We start from the raw sequence: 18,404 nt of genomic DNA, 5'->3' as shown, positions 1-18,404 counted from the left end.
TTTCAACCACGTCCTCGCGTAAGTCACCTCGTGGCATTCTCGCGGGAGATCTCATTTCATGAAATGAAGGAATTCTTCGGAGTCAACCTCCCTCCTCCCCGTATACATATATGCGCGCGCGGACGGAAGTCACACCGAGGTATGCGATGAGTTCGGCCTCCCAAGGTTGGGCGATGAATCGTACTCGGGACGCTTTGAGGCCGATTAATTGGTTTCGGGGTATCAGTTGGGTTCAGTTAGAAGCTCACCTTCGAGCGAGGGTCAACGCGAATCGTACCGCGTCATTCTTCAATGTGTTTCGAGCACGGCTTATCGCGCCCCCGCAACACTTGGGGGTTCTTCCTACCTCTTAGATGGCATCGCGACACCGATGTAACACTAGAAGGTGGTAGTTGAATTGGAATCAACGTGGCGCGCGCACACGCACACAAACATATTTACGTTCGCACGTGTCTCTCCCACATATATTCTATATATACGTATATGTATATATATACATACACCTAACATTTACATACATAAAATACAAGGGTTGCGCGCGTCGGTGGTGGTCCAGGGCTGTGTCTGGCCGCTTTCTCGGTTTATGGACCAATCGCGTCGCGTCTAGGAGGTGGAAGAAAATCAATAGCTCGTGGAAGCAGACCGAGTGACGTCAGCCTGCAACCCGACGATCGACCGATGCGACGCAGGCGGCGCCGGCCAATTTTCACAGAGCAATCAATAAATAAAGATACCCACGACATCGCCGACGGTACCGCGCGCGCGCGCACATATGCACGTATGTGCCTACACATGTCATTGGGAAGGCCCCGATGCCCACTTTCCTCGATGTTGACGTCGATTAACCATACAAAAATCATCCCCTTTTCACGCGCAGTGACATCGCGCCTCCATCCCTCCTGGGGAGGGAGGGATTACTTTATATATGCAATGCGTCGTGCGCGCGAGGACGCTACGCCGACGCTCGGCGTCGCTGCGTCGCCAGAATATGCCTCAGGATATTTCTGAGAACAAAATTTCGGGTTATAGAAGATTCAACGAGGCGAGTCAACGATCTCCTTGTTAAACAGCACACACCGTAAAACGAGGCTATTGAATGAGGATACAATATGTTATTATATATACGAATGAGTCAGCTATACTTTCCTACTTCCCTTTCTTCCGGATTTCCTGATCAATTTAGATTTCTCCTGGAGGCACATTTTTTTTAAATAGACATCACATCTAATTCTCCGAGTTCGTGGAAGAGTCACGAAGAACGTTTCAGTTATTCGCGGGGTCTACATCCAAAGATCTATATTCAAGATCTAATTATTTAATCGAATAAAATGTATTTATGGAATGAAACAACGAGTCTTTCTGGAAACATGTGACTTTACAAAATTGAGTTCTTATATTGATCCGTTCAATTTACTCGGCTAAAAGTGCCAATGTATGTACATATTGTACATACGTACACGCGAGATCGTTAATATCTTAATGTGAATTATCTTACGTGAATTTAGTCGCTTATCGAATATTGGTAATGCATATATACTTCGATACGTACATACCATACATAAATTTATGTTAGAGCATTAACAACTCCTCGCACGATCTACACATACGTTACTATATATATGTAACGATTCTCGAAAGGAACAATTTTTTTAGTTGTTTAAGCGAGTTAATCGAATAACCGTAACAGATGTTTAGAAATTGAAGTAATCAGTTTTAACAAAAACGCCTATAATTTTAAATACTTTTGATTTCTAAAATAACACATTAAATGTCATTTATTATCACGATTTCTGGAATTTTTAATAGTGCATCAAATAAGTCTTACGAAGAATTGCCTTTCTCTTAATACTTTATTAAAAATTGATTTGAAATAGGTAGTCCGTACCTATGTTAATTATACATTCATGATTAAGGGCGTATGGTTCAAAAGTTCGTATCTATTTCTGATTTATATTAGTATTTCTCCTACTCTTTGAGGACTGGAGTTTCCTTTGGCAACTTACAGAAGTATTATAAAGTAACTTGTGGAAGATTTTGTTTCCTAAAGATTTTTGAGATCTCTGAAATCAATTTTAGTCTCAGAATTGTATAATTCAAATTTCAAAAAACCCCTGATTATCGTGAAACTCAATTTTAGGAGGTTTTTGATATTTTCCGAGATTCGAATATAGCCTAAAAATATCGAATTTCAAAAAGATAGTAATCTCCACAAAGGAGGGTTCATAATCAGAATTTGAAAATCAGCACTAACAAGCTTCAAATAAAACGAAATCATTTTTAATCCTTTATTTTGTACCTCAAATTTGAATAAAACATTTATTAAATTACCCATAGATATTTCATATAAAAATTGAGCGAGCAGTTATAAAATAAAAGGAGATAACCTCAGACGGATCGTTGATCATATAAGAGAAAATCGCAACAAATTTAAAACAATAATTCGTAATTAAGGAAATAACAGTATCACAGATACTAAATATATGAAACATTTTCATTCCTCTAAACAACAGATATCGTTCATTCTCATTTTATTGATATATATGTATATGTATGCTGATACAGGGTATTCATTGTCTTGAGTCATTGATGTATCAAGAAATTTTGACTTTTCCCCAGTTTAGTTTAATCGAGAAAATCGGCAATTAATGAACAGATTAAAGTCTCACACAAAGCACGCTGTTTGAAGAGCAAGTTGACAAATCCATCGCCCGTTACGCGAATTCAGAAATTATTCGAAGTTATTCGAAGTATCGATCACCAAATTAGTATCACGATATTCAAAATGTTGATCACTACTGACCTATCCTAATCCTCGCACTTCGTTTACGTCGGCAGAACGTTGCTTATGGCTCGTCGTAACCTTCGCGAACCCTTTAATCCCCCTTCCTGCACCACCTACTACCCCTGTATTCCACAGAAATCGTTATATCCATGCCATTTCGCTTCAGTCAATCCGAAGTGGTACTCTATGACGACCTGTGACTGGCGGGTTGAGACACAATGAGAGTGATATGATAGATTGATCGTGGATTGATGTCATTGAGATTTTCAAACAAATTAGAAGTAGTTATAGATTTTCCGTTGAGAGTCTATGTTGGGGTATTCAGGTTTTCCAATTCGGAATTCGGATTTCTTTTCAGATTCTTGACAGAAATATTGGAGTATCATTTTAATTTGAATCGTAGATTGAATTGAAAATATATACAGGCATTTCTTTTTAAGTTTAACGGGCCTGAATAAAACAAATAAAATATTACCAATAAGTCAATTTTAGCAACTGATTTCTGCATCAAAAAGGTGCAACGTAAGTAAAAGGAATATTGTTTTTTGTGTATTTTGATACCTTCTGGATACGATAAAATTATTTAAAAATTCGTAGCGTTTGAAGAACACTTCAAAAATTAAGCATAAACATTATATTTATCTAAATTTCCATGTACTTGCTCTTGCTAACTTTTGAGGTAATCTCTAAACACCATGAACTTTTTAATAACTTCATCGCATTCAAAAAGTAAAAATCTACAAAAAAAAAAACATTATTTCTAATTTAAGGCAAAAAATCTACTCTTTTTCGCAGAATGTTAAAAGAATCAATTTTTGCTAAAAATAAAATATAAGTAAAAGAAATAGTGTCTTTTGGAGATTTTGACTACTTGATGGCCTTTCTAATTTTTTCTTAATATATCCTTTAGAAAACGAATTTGTGTTTAGCATCTAAAAATCTACGGGAAACCATAAAGTTCGTTCGGACAATGATCCAAAAGAGAAAATTTACAGACTAGTGCAGCTATTAATAGAAATTTCGAATCGTAATTTCATTGTGAGTATGCGTACGTTCAACGTCCGGCCTTTCTATTTAGAAAATCAATTGAAACTTAATTGAATCTATGATTAATCGATTGCCTCTCGAAATTCTCAGTTATTCGTGTTCATTCCTGCAATATTGTAATTTTCGGTTAAATCTCACAGAGAATTTCGCTCACATCAAACATTCGTTTAATTTCAAGAATTTATGAAAACTTATCAAAAATTTCATGAAAAATTAGATAAAAGATAACGTCAAAGAATAGCGTCGTCATCGAATTCTTATTCTAAGATCATTTTTATGGTTACAAGAGATAAGGATAAAATTTTTAATACTATCAATTTGCAAACAATAAATTGCATATTTTAACGTATGATTATATACTTACGTCAAATGTATTTCTTACTTTTTCCTTTTTAGTATAAAAAGATTTTGTCTATTGAATCAATCAAATAACAGATATGACGGAAAAGTGAAATTTTTATAGAAACTGATGTAAAAATATAATTATATATATATTTTTTACTTTCTCGTAAATGTCAATCTATTCCATTTTCTTCTTGCACCGATAAAAATAATGTATATCCTTTATATCGGGCTTTTAATATTTCTTTTTTCTAACCATTCCACCTTGATCGTCGATTGTTCCAAATTGATAAAGAATAATCCCAAATTGCAAATAATTAATCTTTATAGAAGATCGCAGGTTTTCTTCTTAAATCAAAGATGAAAATAAAAATTTCACTGTAGGAAAAAATACATATGTTTAACCCTAGCAAAGATAAGCATATTTAAAGGAAAAAGATAAGAACACATCTATATTTAACGTATAAAATTTAAAGTTCAAAATTTACGAGTGACGGTTATGGTAAGCGGAAATCTTTCAGATAAAACATCAAGAAGACTATAAACGAAAGATTCGGGAAAGATTCGGGATAATCAACTACCGTGGCTAACTTCACCTTATATTTTCAATAACATTAACAATCGCGGAGTTTCAGTTTGACGTTTCGAGAAAATTTCTCAGTTTCACACATATCTCTGACTATCTAAAATTTTCAATTCGCACGAAACACCACAATTTGGAGATTTAGCTGAATTTAAAAAAAAAAAAAAAAACAGAACAATTCACTTTCGTCGCTCATCTAGTAATTTGCGTGGAGATTCGTTTCCGACGTTTTACCCCGAAGAGTGACAGGACAACGGCGATTCGATCGTTTAGCGCTTCGAAAACGCTCGGGACGCCGCCGTGCACTTGCCGTCGATAACAACGACGGAGTGGTTTGAATAAATGATTATTTGTCGCGGTAATACGACGCGATATTGCGATTACTTACGAGGCCGTTCGCACAGTGCTCGTAAAGACGCGCGATTGCGATCATGACGCACGCACGTTTTCGCGCGTGACAGGTTGCGTCCGAGAGAGAAAGAAAGAGAGAGAGAGAGAGAGAGAGAGGGGCGAGAAGTTAGTGTGAGTTAATAGTACGCGCGAACGATGAAGAAAAAAAAGGAGCTTCTCGAGACGACTCACCAGATACGTAGGCAGTGACGTGAAAACAGCTGAGGTCCTACGGCCATACTGGCTCAGGCACCGAGGCGACGGCACACGTTCCACGGAAGCGGTGAGCGCCGAGCGTTGCACGCCGTGCGTCGCGACGCCACTCGGTTGCCCCGACTTCCCCGGCGCGGCGGTCCGACGCCTACGATCGATTGTTCCGAGTCTCTCGCACGCGCGAGACTTCAGTCCTTCGTCTTGTTTTGCAATACACCTCTGTGTCCTCTCTTGTCTCACGACTCCGTCGTTCTTCGTTTAAATCTTCGTGACGTACACGTTGCTGCAAACGAACGGGACGTGTGTGTGTGTGTGTGTCACGACGTCGTCCGCGTCCGCTCGCGTCTACGTTCGACTCGCAGTGGCCAGCAGTGACCGCGGAGGACCTGCGCGTTCTTGCCCTGAATATCCGCGGGAGGATAAAGAATAAAGATCACAATCTTGTTCCCGCGCATACGCAGACGGCGCGGTCCGCGCGCTGTTTCACTTCCTGGAAACTCGAATGAATCACAGCTGGTGATTCCCGAACATAACCTCGTTTCCTGGTGATTTGTCGGAAGTGATCTTTCCTAGATTCGTCTCCTCTCATCGATCCATTTCATCTTTTGAAATATCTTATTTATATCTGAAAATTTGAAATGCGCGATTAAAAGAAATTTTATTAAAATTATAAATTTTTTTTATATTGTGAAGAGATTTTTATTTTTATCGAATTTTATAAACACTAAATAGTTTTAAATTGAATATGAAAGAATAATTTGTTTCAATAATAATGCATAATGTATATAATTGTTTATTTTATTTTTACTGTTATTTTGTAAATACATGCTTTACAGCTTATGTGTGTTGTATCTATCACGTTATTAACCAACAGCTTAAGTGTGTTATATCTATTTTTGTTAACCAATTTATATATATATATATATATATATATATATATATCTATGTGTGACAAATTATTACTAATTAACATATATAAAATAATTTTCATAATTTGTGATCTGATAAAAAATTGATTTTATATAAGATGCATTTGAATAAGAAATGTTAACACACTTTCCATTTATTTCTATATGTATAGATATATATATATGTACATATATCTTTTCTTAGCAAGTGAGATAAATTCTTTGTAATTCTTGAATATGTTAAATTCCTCTGTCAACAGTGTTCAGTATTCTGAATATAATTTTACAATTTTATAGTTTAAAAGAATAAAAAGTTTATGACTTTATTTTGAAAATGCATATTTTAAATATATATTAAATCTTCCATTGATGGTTATTATAGAAATAATTGTATAACTTGCCTAAGTCTAGAGATCTTTATAGTTTTATTTCTTTTCATAACAATTGAAAAACAAAGAAAAAGTTTATAAAATGTGATTTCTCGTTGCTTTATTTGGCGAGAAATATATAGGCCAAGAATCAAAACCTATTAACTACAAATTCGAATGTTTTTATATATCTCCTTCATTTATCACTTTTAAGATACAAAATAGAGTTACAGTCTATATTAAGGATAAGGAAATGTACTAATCTACTAAAAGTACATACTTTTACATTTATTTTCACATTTGTTTTACTTGTCACTCACGATTGTAATCATGTACAGTGTAGAAAAGAAAAACATACATGAAATTACAGGAGAATTGCTGATTGTGTTCCTGATGATATCATTCAATCCTAATAGAAGCATCACTTTAAACGTACCTTAGTATCTAAAAAAAACAGACTTAAATGCTAAACGACTTTGTTGAGCCTTAACAACCAGTGGCGTTTTTGAAGCGTGCGTTTACATCCTTCCAGTTAATAATGTCGAAGATTGCTTCCACATAAACAGGTCGTACGTTTTTGTATTGTAAATAATAGGCATGCTCCCACACGTCGATACCAAAGAGAGGAATGAGACCGGTAGTGGATTGCAGTGGATCTTGATTCGCGCAAGTCGCTATCCTCAGCGACTTGGTCTTCTGATCGTATCCAAGCCAACCCCAACCGGAGCCTTGAATTGCCACGGTAATCTGGGATAAGGATTTCTTCATTTCCTCCATACTACCAAAATCTTTGTTGATTAGCTTCGAAAGGGCAGCTAAGTAAAAAAAGATACAATATATCATTTATCTGTACAATTTTATATAAATATATATATATATTTATATAAAATATATATATATATTTATATAAAATAACAAACACACATACACACATATTTTGATTATAATATTATAATAAAAAGGATAATTTAAAGGGCAATTCGAGAGTCATCGATAAATAGAAATAAGACGTTATTACATATAAAAAAAAAACAACTACAATAAAATAGTTTTGTTTACATCTGAAGAAGACTCAATCCAGGAGCTGAAACATGTTATGTATGCAGTTTGAATTTGTCTTAATTATATTTCTAATTTTTTATATGTAATAGCGTCTTATTTCTATTTATCAATATCAAACTCTCGAATTGCCCTTTAAATTGTTCTTTTTATTCTTTTGACATCGAGAGCTTTGTTTATTAGTATTTTTTTATAATGTATAAAATTGAAAAATATTTCTAATCATAATTATCTCTCACATATTTAGGTTCTTTTTTTCAAGGAAAGATCTAAAATAATTGACTATTTACCTCTATTAATCAGCTATTTATTTTTCTTTTTATGCCTAAGAAATAAAAATTCTTTAACTTCTAAGATTCTCCCCCTTCCTCCCCTATTTATTGAAGTGACTTAATCCTTATTTTAATTTTTGATTTTTTGAAAGTTTATAAAATCATACATTACAAAGTTCATGACCTAATCACCAATAAAATATCAATTTTTAATTGTGTAATTTTACTCTGACTTGACAAAGATCATAAAAATAAAATTTTATAAGAATTATTTTTTATTTACTGAATAAATAAACTAAATAGACCATTATTCAACTACATATTTTTTTTACATTAATTGGAGGAAGTGATCGATTTAATAGAAAGTTTAATATGTTTTTTTATATTACCATCTGGATTTCCACCATGGGGCGAAAGATTACACCAAAAAATTGAATGATTGATATGACCACCACCGTTGAATTTGATAGCCGGGCCCAGGGCGATTTGTGTATTGACGTCGCCTTTTGCAACTGCCTCTCGCATTTTTTCCTCGGCGATGTTTAGATTGTTAACGTAGGTTGCGTGATGCTTGGAATGATGGAGCTCCATGATCTCACTGGATATGATAGGCTCCAGAGCTTTATATTCGTACGGCAAATCCGGAAGTGAATGCTTTGATCTCACAAATACATCCTTGCTGCATTAATCACAGATAATAGAAGGGATTATATTATATTATACATATTTAATTAAAATAATACTATATAGTATACACATTATAATATATATTATTAATAAAAAGTACCATACATTATAAAATAACAAATAATATTAAGTAAATAAGCTTTTGCTGTCATTCCAAATTGAAAACTTTTGTTTTTTCTGTTTAAAATATGTGTGTTATAATTTTTTCATTTCCTCCTTTTTATTCATATATTTTTATCTATGTATTAAGAACAGTATAATTTCAATTAAAATAGATATTATCGCTATAAAGTCTACAGAATTAAATAATTTTTATTTGTAGACAATTGTAAAGAATATAATAGGAAAAAATATGTCGAAAAGCATACATAAAAAGTATGCTAGATAACTATATAGAGATATATATTTTTTATTAAAAAAAAATGTATATTGCAAAATAACTTTCGGAGGACACACATTTCAGTAAAATTATTCATTTACATTATTAAAAATTAAGCTATTTTTGTTTTAAATTTTATATATTTTTTGTATTATTCTCTTTAGAAAGAGAAATTGAGATTTTGAAGAGTATTTGAAAATTCAACTTATATCGCATCTTTCCTGATTGGAGGCCAATGTATTTATATGTATGTCAATTCCAGAATCATAAACTAATAAATAAATCTTTCAACAAATTGAGGAAAAATCTCGGGGAAAACTAAAATTTTAAATTGAAGACAACTTATTTCTTTTGACAATTCGCCGATCAGCTGTGAACACGTTGCTACGTCGGATTCTGTACGAAAAGTACAGAAAGTGTACTAACATACAGTTTTGTATAAATCATTAACAATTCATTGATTCGTCAAACGATTCGTGCAAGAGTTCGGTAATACAATTGCTCGTTACATAGGTATACACGAAATATGCAAACATGTCGAGAGATTGCGTGGCAGGTTAGAAATTACATAATGTGAAAACAGCATCGAATTCGGCGATTTTCGTCATGCTTACATTGACTTGGAGACCAGAATACGTCTTGCTGCGAACATAATTGAAGCGATACGTGAACTATTTTTCGGGAGAATGCGATTCGATCTTTCCCTGGATTTGCAAGGATTCTACTTGCGGATCTTGCGATCGCCCTGTACGATTCTGCAGAGTTCTGTGTTTCTCCACAGTTCTACACTGTTCTGCACCACCACTGACTACCACTACTATGCTAATACGATACATCACATACAAACCAACTTACATATTCGCTGAATGCTACGATATTGACGTCAAGAATGGAAATTCGCGTAGAATCATATTGTTGATGGTTCTTGCGGCAAAGTGCCATTTTCAAGCGGAAATAAAAAAAAAATTAAAAACTTTTTTATAATTGAATGAGCTGAACTATACATACCATTAACGTTAAAATATAAAATGAGCAAAAATATTCATTTCCTTTAAAATTGAAATTTTTTATGTGCAAAGAATTATATTTATAATTCGAAATATGATGTATTAAATTTGAAATTAGAATTTATCTATTTACTTTTAATTCTCTCGTTTAGAAATTATCTTTAAATTTTTTATTTTTTTCAATACCCATGTAAATGTATACATATTTACTACGCAGTTATATAATCAAGTGTGCCAAGTTTGGAATGGAAAGAAATTAACATATTTTCAGTCTGAATAAGGAATCCTTTAATAATCATGTTTTGCAGTTGAAGATTCACAATTCATGTTAGCATACTTTTAATGGTAAGATTAGTGTAAACTAACACGCGGACGTTCTACATCGCGTAAGCAAAATTTAATTCTTATCGAAATATAAAGTTGTTTCTAATCGTTCTTAATTATTTGAAGAAAAGAAGACACCATGCTTTAATTGCAAAATGTGCGTAAAAAAAAGCACTTTATTCTTTGTCGCTCGTATCTTAGAAATTATTAAAATCTTCTATACAAGAATAATGGCACTATATACAAAAAATTTGAGATGAAATATCATGCGTCTTGTCTTATAACATTTTTCTTTTTAATGCAAGTTTATGTTTTTGATATCTACCGTTTCTTTTCTTACAGTATAGACTACAAATAAAATTGAAAGCGCAAATTTTTTTTATGGAGATGATATAAAACAAATTTGCATATATAGACAATATAAAGTATATCTATATAAACACTATACAAATTTCAATTTAGTTTAGGAAAATTAAAAATGTGAGTTTAATATATCAGTCTGTGAGATCAACCCATATACATTACTAAGATTAATATTGTATATTTTGTCATGTTTTTTTCCAATTATTTGAAAAATTAAAAAATTAAAAGCAACCTAAAATTGCGGTCGATGCCTCATATATTGCACAAAAATACATATGTACATCAGACCGTCACGTATGTACATAATCATGCGAAAATCTCACAGTTCGCTTTCCTATGCCTGAAAATATTAAAGTTTATTTACGTAATATGGTCAGGCGATTTTTTTATTAATTCTTGACAATATTTTCCGAATTATCCTTGTTTTTTTACTGACGAACCAAAGCTCTTGTTGATTTTTACATAGTTTTTAATACAATAAATTTACAAAATACAAACAAAGTTTGATTGTTCTGATTTCTTCTTACAGCGTATATTTTGACTGTAATAAATTATATTAACCTATTCAGATTTTTCATCTGATACATCTTTGTAATGTAATACGCAACTTGGTCATTTGCAAGTAACTTGACGTAAACGAACTTTATATCGATCTAATGGTATAAGAGTATTTACAGGTTTGTCATTTTAGAGACCAATGTGAATATTTATCCTTTGCAGTTTATCACGAATACAGGTACTGAAATTACATTTCTTTATGGCTAATTATTTTTTTATTCGAACAATATCTTGTAAATAGGCAACCGACGCGTTGCTTTAGATGAAAAATTTTGTACATAGTGGATGTTAAAATCATATATCGCGAATTTCAACCATACGTGTGGTTAATGTTGTCCAAATTAACCTAAATTAATATTCATTCGGGATCACTCTGTAGAGTCTCGCCATTAGTTAAAACTAACGCATCGTCATCGGCTTCGTTATAATCGAGAGAAAGAATGCTTTCCCTACGTTTCTTCTTGTGCGTCCTTTCATCATCACTACTGGCTGCACTTTTCTCCCTCTTTATCCTGTCCCTACCCCGTGTTGTTCGTGTTGTCACCTCCTCCCCGTTCGATTTACCACTATTCCTACTGTGATTTTTATTTCTTAATATTCGTTTATTCCGATTTTCCTCCTGCTCTTCTTCCCTATCACTAAGTTCCTCGTTCTCAACTTTAATAATTAACGCCGCGGAATCGCTGGAACTCTCGTCATTGTGATCGGCTTGATTAAGTTTTCTCTCCGCACGTTCTGTTCTTTCGACACTGGTAAGCTCACTCTGGGGCGATGCCAACGGCGGAGTCCTCACACCTTTGCACATATCACTATCCTCCATCGATTTCGGAGGTTTTGTATCTAGTATTGCAGTTTCTTCCTGTTCCTCTTTCTTAATTGGTGGCGTATGGGGCGATAAACCATTCGATAAATTATTTTCGTTTGTATTGGTCTTTAATGCTGCATTCTCCTGTTGCAGTAGCGTGACAGATTCTCGTGCCTTACGCAGTTCTTGTTGCAAAAAGTAAATAGTGCTCTGCATACCCTCTACGTCTTCATCTAAATCCTGCAGAAACTCATCTAATTCTGTAAAAAATAAATTAAATAAAAACGTATTAGTTATATTTGAAATATTTTGATCATAATATCCGATTTTAATTGTAATAATTACTTAGTAAAAATTAATAATAATTTAATGAATAACTGATTAATAATACCTGATTGTGATTTTTTCACTTCTTCACTAAAACTCTTTTGTAGAGCGAGTTCGCCTTCTAATTTAGCAATACGTCCACTGGCAATCATACGACCAAGTTCTTCATTTTCTTGATATAACAACCTACACTTTGCCATTAATCTTTTCCCCGTATTACTGTAAATAAAATATTTAATTTAATGAAAAAACACTTGTGTTGCGTGTGGTGTCTTTTATTTCATGTATAAAGTTTTTCTGACCTATCCGGGGTGAATTTCCATGCGCTTAGTTCATTCTGCGTATCCTCTAATTTGCCCTTGGTTGTTATTAACTCTTGTCTTAATTTCTGTATTAATATATTAACAGCCGGATCTAACAGAGCGGATCTTAATGCAGCTGTGGACGGAGCTTGGGTGGCTTTCATTTCAGTTATTTGATTCTATAATAATAAAAAAAAATTTTTTTAAATATAAGATCATGTAAAAATAAATTTTGCAAGACAAACTGTATTATAATTTTGATGTGTCTGAAAATGGTTACATACAATATACTCTTGTAATTCCTGCTCTTTAGAGGCAAGCCTCCTCACTAAGATCTTCTCCCTGTGAGATGCCTCTATATATTGTTGTCTGTATTTGTTTTCGGATTCTCTCAATGAAGCTAGTTCACCTATAAAGGAATAATCTATAAATTTTTCTACTTCTAGAACTTTAATATTCAATGGAATCTGTGTTTCTTAAAATTGAAGTAGTTATTATACATATATGTTTGTGATGTATGTATATACTTATATTTTACAAGAAGAATATTTCTTGTAAAATAACATAATTCTTGACCATTAAAACATTTACAGCGAAATAATGAAATATGTGTATTTCATATAGGAGATGTAATACATACATACATACACACACACACACACACGCACGCGCGTATAAGTTCTCTATCTTAAGCCTGCAAGTTGATTTTATTTTTTTTTTCAATATCTAACCAGCGACTGTATTTTATATTGTCATAATGTTTTCAAAACTTTCTTCAAAGATACTTTATATAAATGATTTTTTTTATATTTGAATTAGTAAAAATGTAAATATCAATGTCTAATATATTCTCTCTCTAAAATTTAAATAATTTTTATGTTATTTAATAATTAAAAATTTAATAATATTAATATTTTATATTATTTACTAATGTGTAAGAATTTTAATCATTTTTATAAAATAAATTAATTAGATTCAAAAAGAATTCTTTAATCATTTTTGTGAACAGCCATATCTCTCTGTATAAAATATATTTTAAAAATATAAAATTTTTTTTCTGATTTTGTAGTATTTTTTTCAAAATTATTATTAATAAATAAAATTTATTATTTTGAAGAAATGTAATAATATATACTTTATTCTATTAAAAATTTCTTCTAATGTATTTATAATAAAATACTCAGAATTTTTTTTTATAACTGTAAATAGTTTTCTCTGGAACATTTATATAATTAATTAAGAATAAAAATGTATGAATTTCTCATAATATTGAATATTTGAAACATCAGACTATATAATTTTATAAAATATTATATATATATATATATATATAGATAGATAGTTTTTGATGATAGAACTAAGCATACTGGAAAAATTAACATTTATGACTTTTACCTAAGTGCGCATAAATAAACAATATACTTTTATAAGTACGTGACTATGACTGCCTGACAACTGACATTGTTAATTAGCGCATACTTTGATTTTTGGAGTCGTTGCGACGTGCCATTTGTGTGATTCTCTGTACTTCCAAGACCAAGAGTGGACGTTAACTTTTCTTCCGCATGAATCAAGTGTACTTGTTGCAGGCACAGATGTTGGCGTAACGAGACGCTGGCCGGGCTTAACCCACAGGTATATACTTTTGAAATTTGTATCTGATAGCAGGACATTATGGTGCAGGTATAAATGCATGCATAAGTTGCATTCATAGTAAGAATATGTGGGATAATTGGTTTAGGAACACAGTTAATAGCATTATCTCTAACTGTAAAAAAATTAAGGATAAGATAATATTTAAGGATACATAGAGAGAGATTAAGGGAAGGGAAACAGATGGGATTGAGTTATGTTCCAATTGATAACGACGAATGTGATTGCGTACTTCACTGAGATATAAATTTCACGCACCCCAGGTGCAGTATTTTGTAGGCCAAATGATGACACGGATCCACTCTTATTATTCCTCTGAGTCGTAAATTCAGCGCCATCATATAAATGCAGCTTTTCATCTCATCTTCGTTAACTAGAACCCGATATTTCGAATTACACGCACGGCACACACTATCCTGCATTTTTTTTGACAGTGTAATTATTACACTGCAGAGATAAACGCGATGCACTGCACAGGGCACTTGTGAAATGACATTTTGAGCAATGTTGTGTCTGCCACAACATCGATGGTAGACACGTTTTTTTTTTGCAGAGAAACCTCATTGACGTTTGTTGACACACATAAGCACTTGTTAGCTCAGCCATATTCACTTTTATTCGCTAATCATGGCTTTTTCATGGCTGGCAATATAATTGCTCACAAAAAAATTTAGACTAAATGTATCTCTTTTTGTATGTCATATATGTGGCTGTCACTCCACCCGTGCTCACAATTACATTGAGAATTATCGCCTTACATCACGATACATATGAATCTTTAATTACCCGCACTATACACATCACAAATGTAGTTTTGAAAATTAATATAAATATAATCACTATATCATATATGAAGTATAACATTATCTCAATTTCATATTTAATTTCTTTAGTACTTTTGTGCAGATACATTGAAATAATCTGATCGCACGTGTATTAAGCTCTCTCATAGATCAATAAATAGTTTTCTATGTTTATACCTGGAGTACTTATTTATTAAAGCTTTCTCGCTACCTTAAGCCTAATAAACAACTTAATGACAATATCCTAAACACTGATCTAATGAACCCTATGCTTAGCGTCTCTACGAGAGTCTTGTCTCTTACAAAATATCGTTGTATCCTGGCATTCGTTAATTCGCTTAAGAAATGTGGTGAGTGAGATGGTCTCACTCGTGTGATCTCAGTACCTTCCTGAGCTGCCGACTGGGCTTCTAGACACTCCACATACAAGTCCTGTTCATGCCATTTGGCCGCTAGCTCGTCCTTTGTCAAGCTGTCCAATTGTTGCTGCGTTAGTTTCACGCGTCTTGGTTGCTTAGGTGAATGTGGGCTACTGGGCTTTCCACTGTTACTGCTACCCTGAGGACTCCTTGGCGAAGATGGTCCTGCCGACTTGACCTCGCTGCACTCATCTGCCATTTCCACCACTAATTCGCAGTTGGATGTTAAAATGTAGAAGAGGCCTTTATATGCAAAATCTTCTATTCATCAATGCTATGATGCCGACGAATTGTATCACTGACTGAATACTATGACTAATATTTCATCTGAAACAGACAAATATAAGTATATAAAAATGATTAAATCATAAGTTATGCTTTAAAGCTGTAATTTTGTAAACTGTTATTTACTTTATTCTTATTTTAAGAGATTTTATAATATTAATTAATATAATCATTATATATCATCTATGAAGCACAACATTATATCAGTTTAATTATATTTATCATATTTAATCTCTCTAACAGTTTTATGTAAATATATTGGAATAATCTATCTGTACTAAGCTCTCTCATAGAGCAATAAAAATTGTTTTTTATGTTTATACCTGAAATACTTATTTTATTAAAACTGTCTAGTTAAGTAATGTTTTAAGTTGCTAATATAACTCTTATGATTGGTTTAAGACTTCTTAAAAGTGTTATTTTCAGCTGAACTTATATAGCTTATCTTTCTTCTCTTTTTCTTCATTTTGGAGAAAAATAAGAGAAAAGATGAAAAAGTGAAAGTTTATCTAAAAAGAATAGGCAAAAAAATTGTACTTAAGATAGACTTAAATATAAGAACCAATTATGAATAAACTGCAATAATGAGACACAAATAACATCCATTGAGAACAAATTAATTTGTTGACTTTGCTCCATTTTACAATACTTAGAGAATAACTCTGTAATACTAAATGTGGAGCATTGTAAGAGCATTGATTTGAAAACATGAACTTATTGGTCACGTCTGATTAACCTACAGATCAAATCAGTTAAGTACTCGTCTGCTACAAGAGTAAGACCATCCACTTGCTGTATATCTCTGTAGTTGAAGTGAAAATTTCATGAAAATTTATCGAAATGCAAGGTATCCGCTCTCTTCTTCTCAATTTGATTACAGTATGTAAGAAGTGTATTAAATCTTATTGAAAAATATCAAGACTGAAATCGATTAGATATGCGTGGATATCCATCAAGCGTTACGCATCAAGGATGGCGTCGTTGTAATGAAGTATAATCACGTGCAATTCTGTATTGGGAACGGTATTGAAGGGCGCCAGAATCCGCCGTTGCGGCAATCGGGAAAGCGGAATGCATTTATCTGCGGTCAAAAGACAGCCGTGACGCCATTACGTCGACATGTCCGCCACGAAGGAACAGCTTACGTTACGTCTAAGCATTCGTTCTTTTTTTTTTTTTTTTCTTTCCACTCGTGCTGCCTTCTCCTTTTGTTTCTTTTCTCACTTTCCAGGGATACGACTGTAATCTGGCTGTAATTGCGCGGATCTCGGACAATTCCAAAACCAACTTCACCGCGATCAATCGCCACGCGGTTTCGCGAATAATGCCGCGCACGTTAAAACACATTTTTTTTTCTTTCTTTCTTTTCATCCCTTTCCCACAAAATCTTGATCGGCTACCTACCGCATATTAGGACGGCAAAGATCCCATTATTGTGAAGACGACCGGGATCGGATATCACCGTTATCAGGAGAGAGGCGACATCGCGCACTCATGGAAAAAGCGCCAAATGGGTCCTTCGCGTGCGGCGAATTTCACTCTGCGATCGATCAATCCGAACGGAGCTGAACGGAGCCGAGTATCACACGAGCGACGAGGAAAGCGTACGTACTGCGTTAAAACCTTGACTGTTTCCGACGAGGTACGCGTAGACGTAATACCGTACGTGGAAACTTGGAAACGCGATAAACCTCGTCGCGGTCAAGAACGTTACGACTAATCATGAATGACAATCACCCCCACGTATCGCGAGAGAAGGGAACCGGAATAGGTGAACGGGAGTGTGTCAGCGCATGCTCCAATCATAATCGACCTACGACCTACGACGAAACGTGAACAGCGAATGACGCGTGTCTCGCAGCAGTGTTGCCAAGCTAATCACAGGATTTGTTCCTAATGAATTTGCTCTGTGTACATTTTCTAGGTACGTACGCTTGCCGAGCGATCGACCATAATTGGTTATTACTTATAGATCCAACTAATCATATTCGATCGCTCGGCAAGCGAATCTAGCCGCTTTGCCGTCTTGAACTCGCCCATTGGTTATCATCTCGCATTTTTCCCGCGCATTATTAAATGTAATCATAACATCTATTAAATCATTCAATCAATCATCTATTAAATCATCGTTTTCACTATCCGTAACATTTTTTGCTTGTTTTAATTACATATTTTTGAGATATGAATTATCATAGGCAGATGGTATTTAAGGTACAGCCACAATAGAAGGAATACGGAATTAGGAATAAATGAAATAAGCCATTTTAAGCCCAAGACACGAATACTAGGGAATAGCGATAGCGATAAGTTTCAACTTATCAGAAATCGAATACACCGGAATACACATTTTTGTTAGGTTGAAACTTATCGCTATCGCTATTCCCTCGCATTGTGTCTTGGGCTTTAGCCTATCAGAAACTATGTATACCAATGTATTCGATTTCTGATAGGTTAAATTTCTTATTTCTTATTCCTTCTATTGTGGTTGTATCTTAAGAACGATACGCAATCTTGCTGTTGGCTACACT

The 18,404-nt window shown here is 33.6% G+C and overlaps 3 protein-coding genes across 10 annotated transcripts in view; all 3 read right to left on the bottom strand.

Moving 5' to 3' along the window:
• The window catches only part of unc-104 (kinesin family member unc-104), a 28,146-nt gene extending 22,383 nt beyond the window's left edge, over positions 1-5,763 (bottom strand). For 6 of the 7 annotated variants that reach the window (XM_018548444.1, XM_018548450.1, XM_018548448.1 and 3 more), the window contains exon 1: positions 5,337-5,763. The gene's annotated coding sequence lies outside the window, so the exon portion shown is untranslated. Of the gene's footprint in view, positions 1-248; positions 291-5,336 lie in introns of those variants that run through there. The other variant, XM_018548447.1, reaches the window with a different exon arrangement.
• Positions 5,764-6,981: 1,218 nt separating this feature from the next.
• Sod2 (superoxide dismutase 2) lies at positions 6,982-9,848 on the bottom strand. The gene is made up of 3 exons (XM_018548365.1): positions 9,645-9,848; positions 8,354-8,643; positions 6,982-7,448 (listed from the first exon to the last, which is right to left on the bottom strand). Exons 1-3 carry the CDS (start codon positions 9,680-9,682, stop codon positions 7,120-7,122), a joined length of 657 nt encoding a protein of 218 aa, XP_018403867.1. The 5' UTR covers positions 9,683-9,848; the 3' UTR covers positions 6,982-7,119.
• Positions 9,849-11,463: 1,615 nt separating this feature from the next.
• fl(2)d (Pre-mRNA-splicing regulator female-lethal(2)D) lies at positions 11,464-17,613 on the bottom strand. Of its 2 annotated transcripts, XM_018548337.1 has the most exons (6): positions 17,281-17,613; positions 15,559-15,918; positions 13,001-13,125; positions 12,717-12,895; positions 12,479-12,633; positions 11,464-12,347 (listed from the first exon to the last, which is right to left on the bottom strand). In XM_018548337.1, the coding sequence occupies exons 2-6, from the start codon at positions 15,788-15,790 to the stop codon at positions 11,641-11,643; spliced, it is 1,398 nt and encodes a 465-aa protein (XP_018403839.1). In that variant the 5' UTR covers positions 15,791-15,918; positions 17,281-17,613; the 3' UTR covers positions 11,464-11,640. The 2 variants fall into 2 exon arrangements, with proteins under 2 accessions (XP_018403839.1, XP_018403840.1); XM_018548338.1 differs by lacking the exons at positions 15,559-15,918; positions 17,281-17,613 and adding an exon at positions 14,196-15,195.
• Positions 17,614-18,404: the final 791 nt, after the last annotated feature.

The sequence above is a fragment of the Cyphomyrmex costatus genome, unplaced genomic scaffold (assembly GCF_001594065.2).
Source record: "Cyphomyrmex costatus isolate MS0001 unplaced genomic scaffold, Ccosl1.0 scaffold72, whole genome shotgun sequence".
NCBI lineage: Eukaryota > Metazoa > Arthropoda > Insecta > Hymenoptera > Formicidae > Cyphomyrmex > Cyphomyrmex costatus.
Note: the sequence above shows the minus strand (reverse complement) of the source record. Positions and strands in the feature narration are given on the sequence as shown.

What these genes read in the sequence shown, in the direction of transcription:
- Sod2 (XM_018548365.1), bottom strand. Translation starts at nt 9,682, where the DNA reads ATGTTCGCAGCAAGACGTATTCTGGTCTCCAAGTCAAT. An exon ending in ATTCTGGTCTCCAAGTCAAT is followed by an intron (nt 8,644 to 9,644) that starts GTAAGCATGACG and finishes TGATTAATGCAG; the next exon opens with CAAGGATGTATTTGTGAGAT. An exon ending in CCATGGTGGAAATCCAGATG is followed by an intron (nt 7,449 to 8,353) that starts GTAATATAAAAA and finishes TTTTTTACTTAG; the next exon opens with CTGCCCTTTCGAAGCTAATC.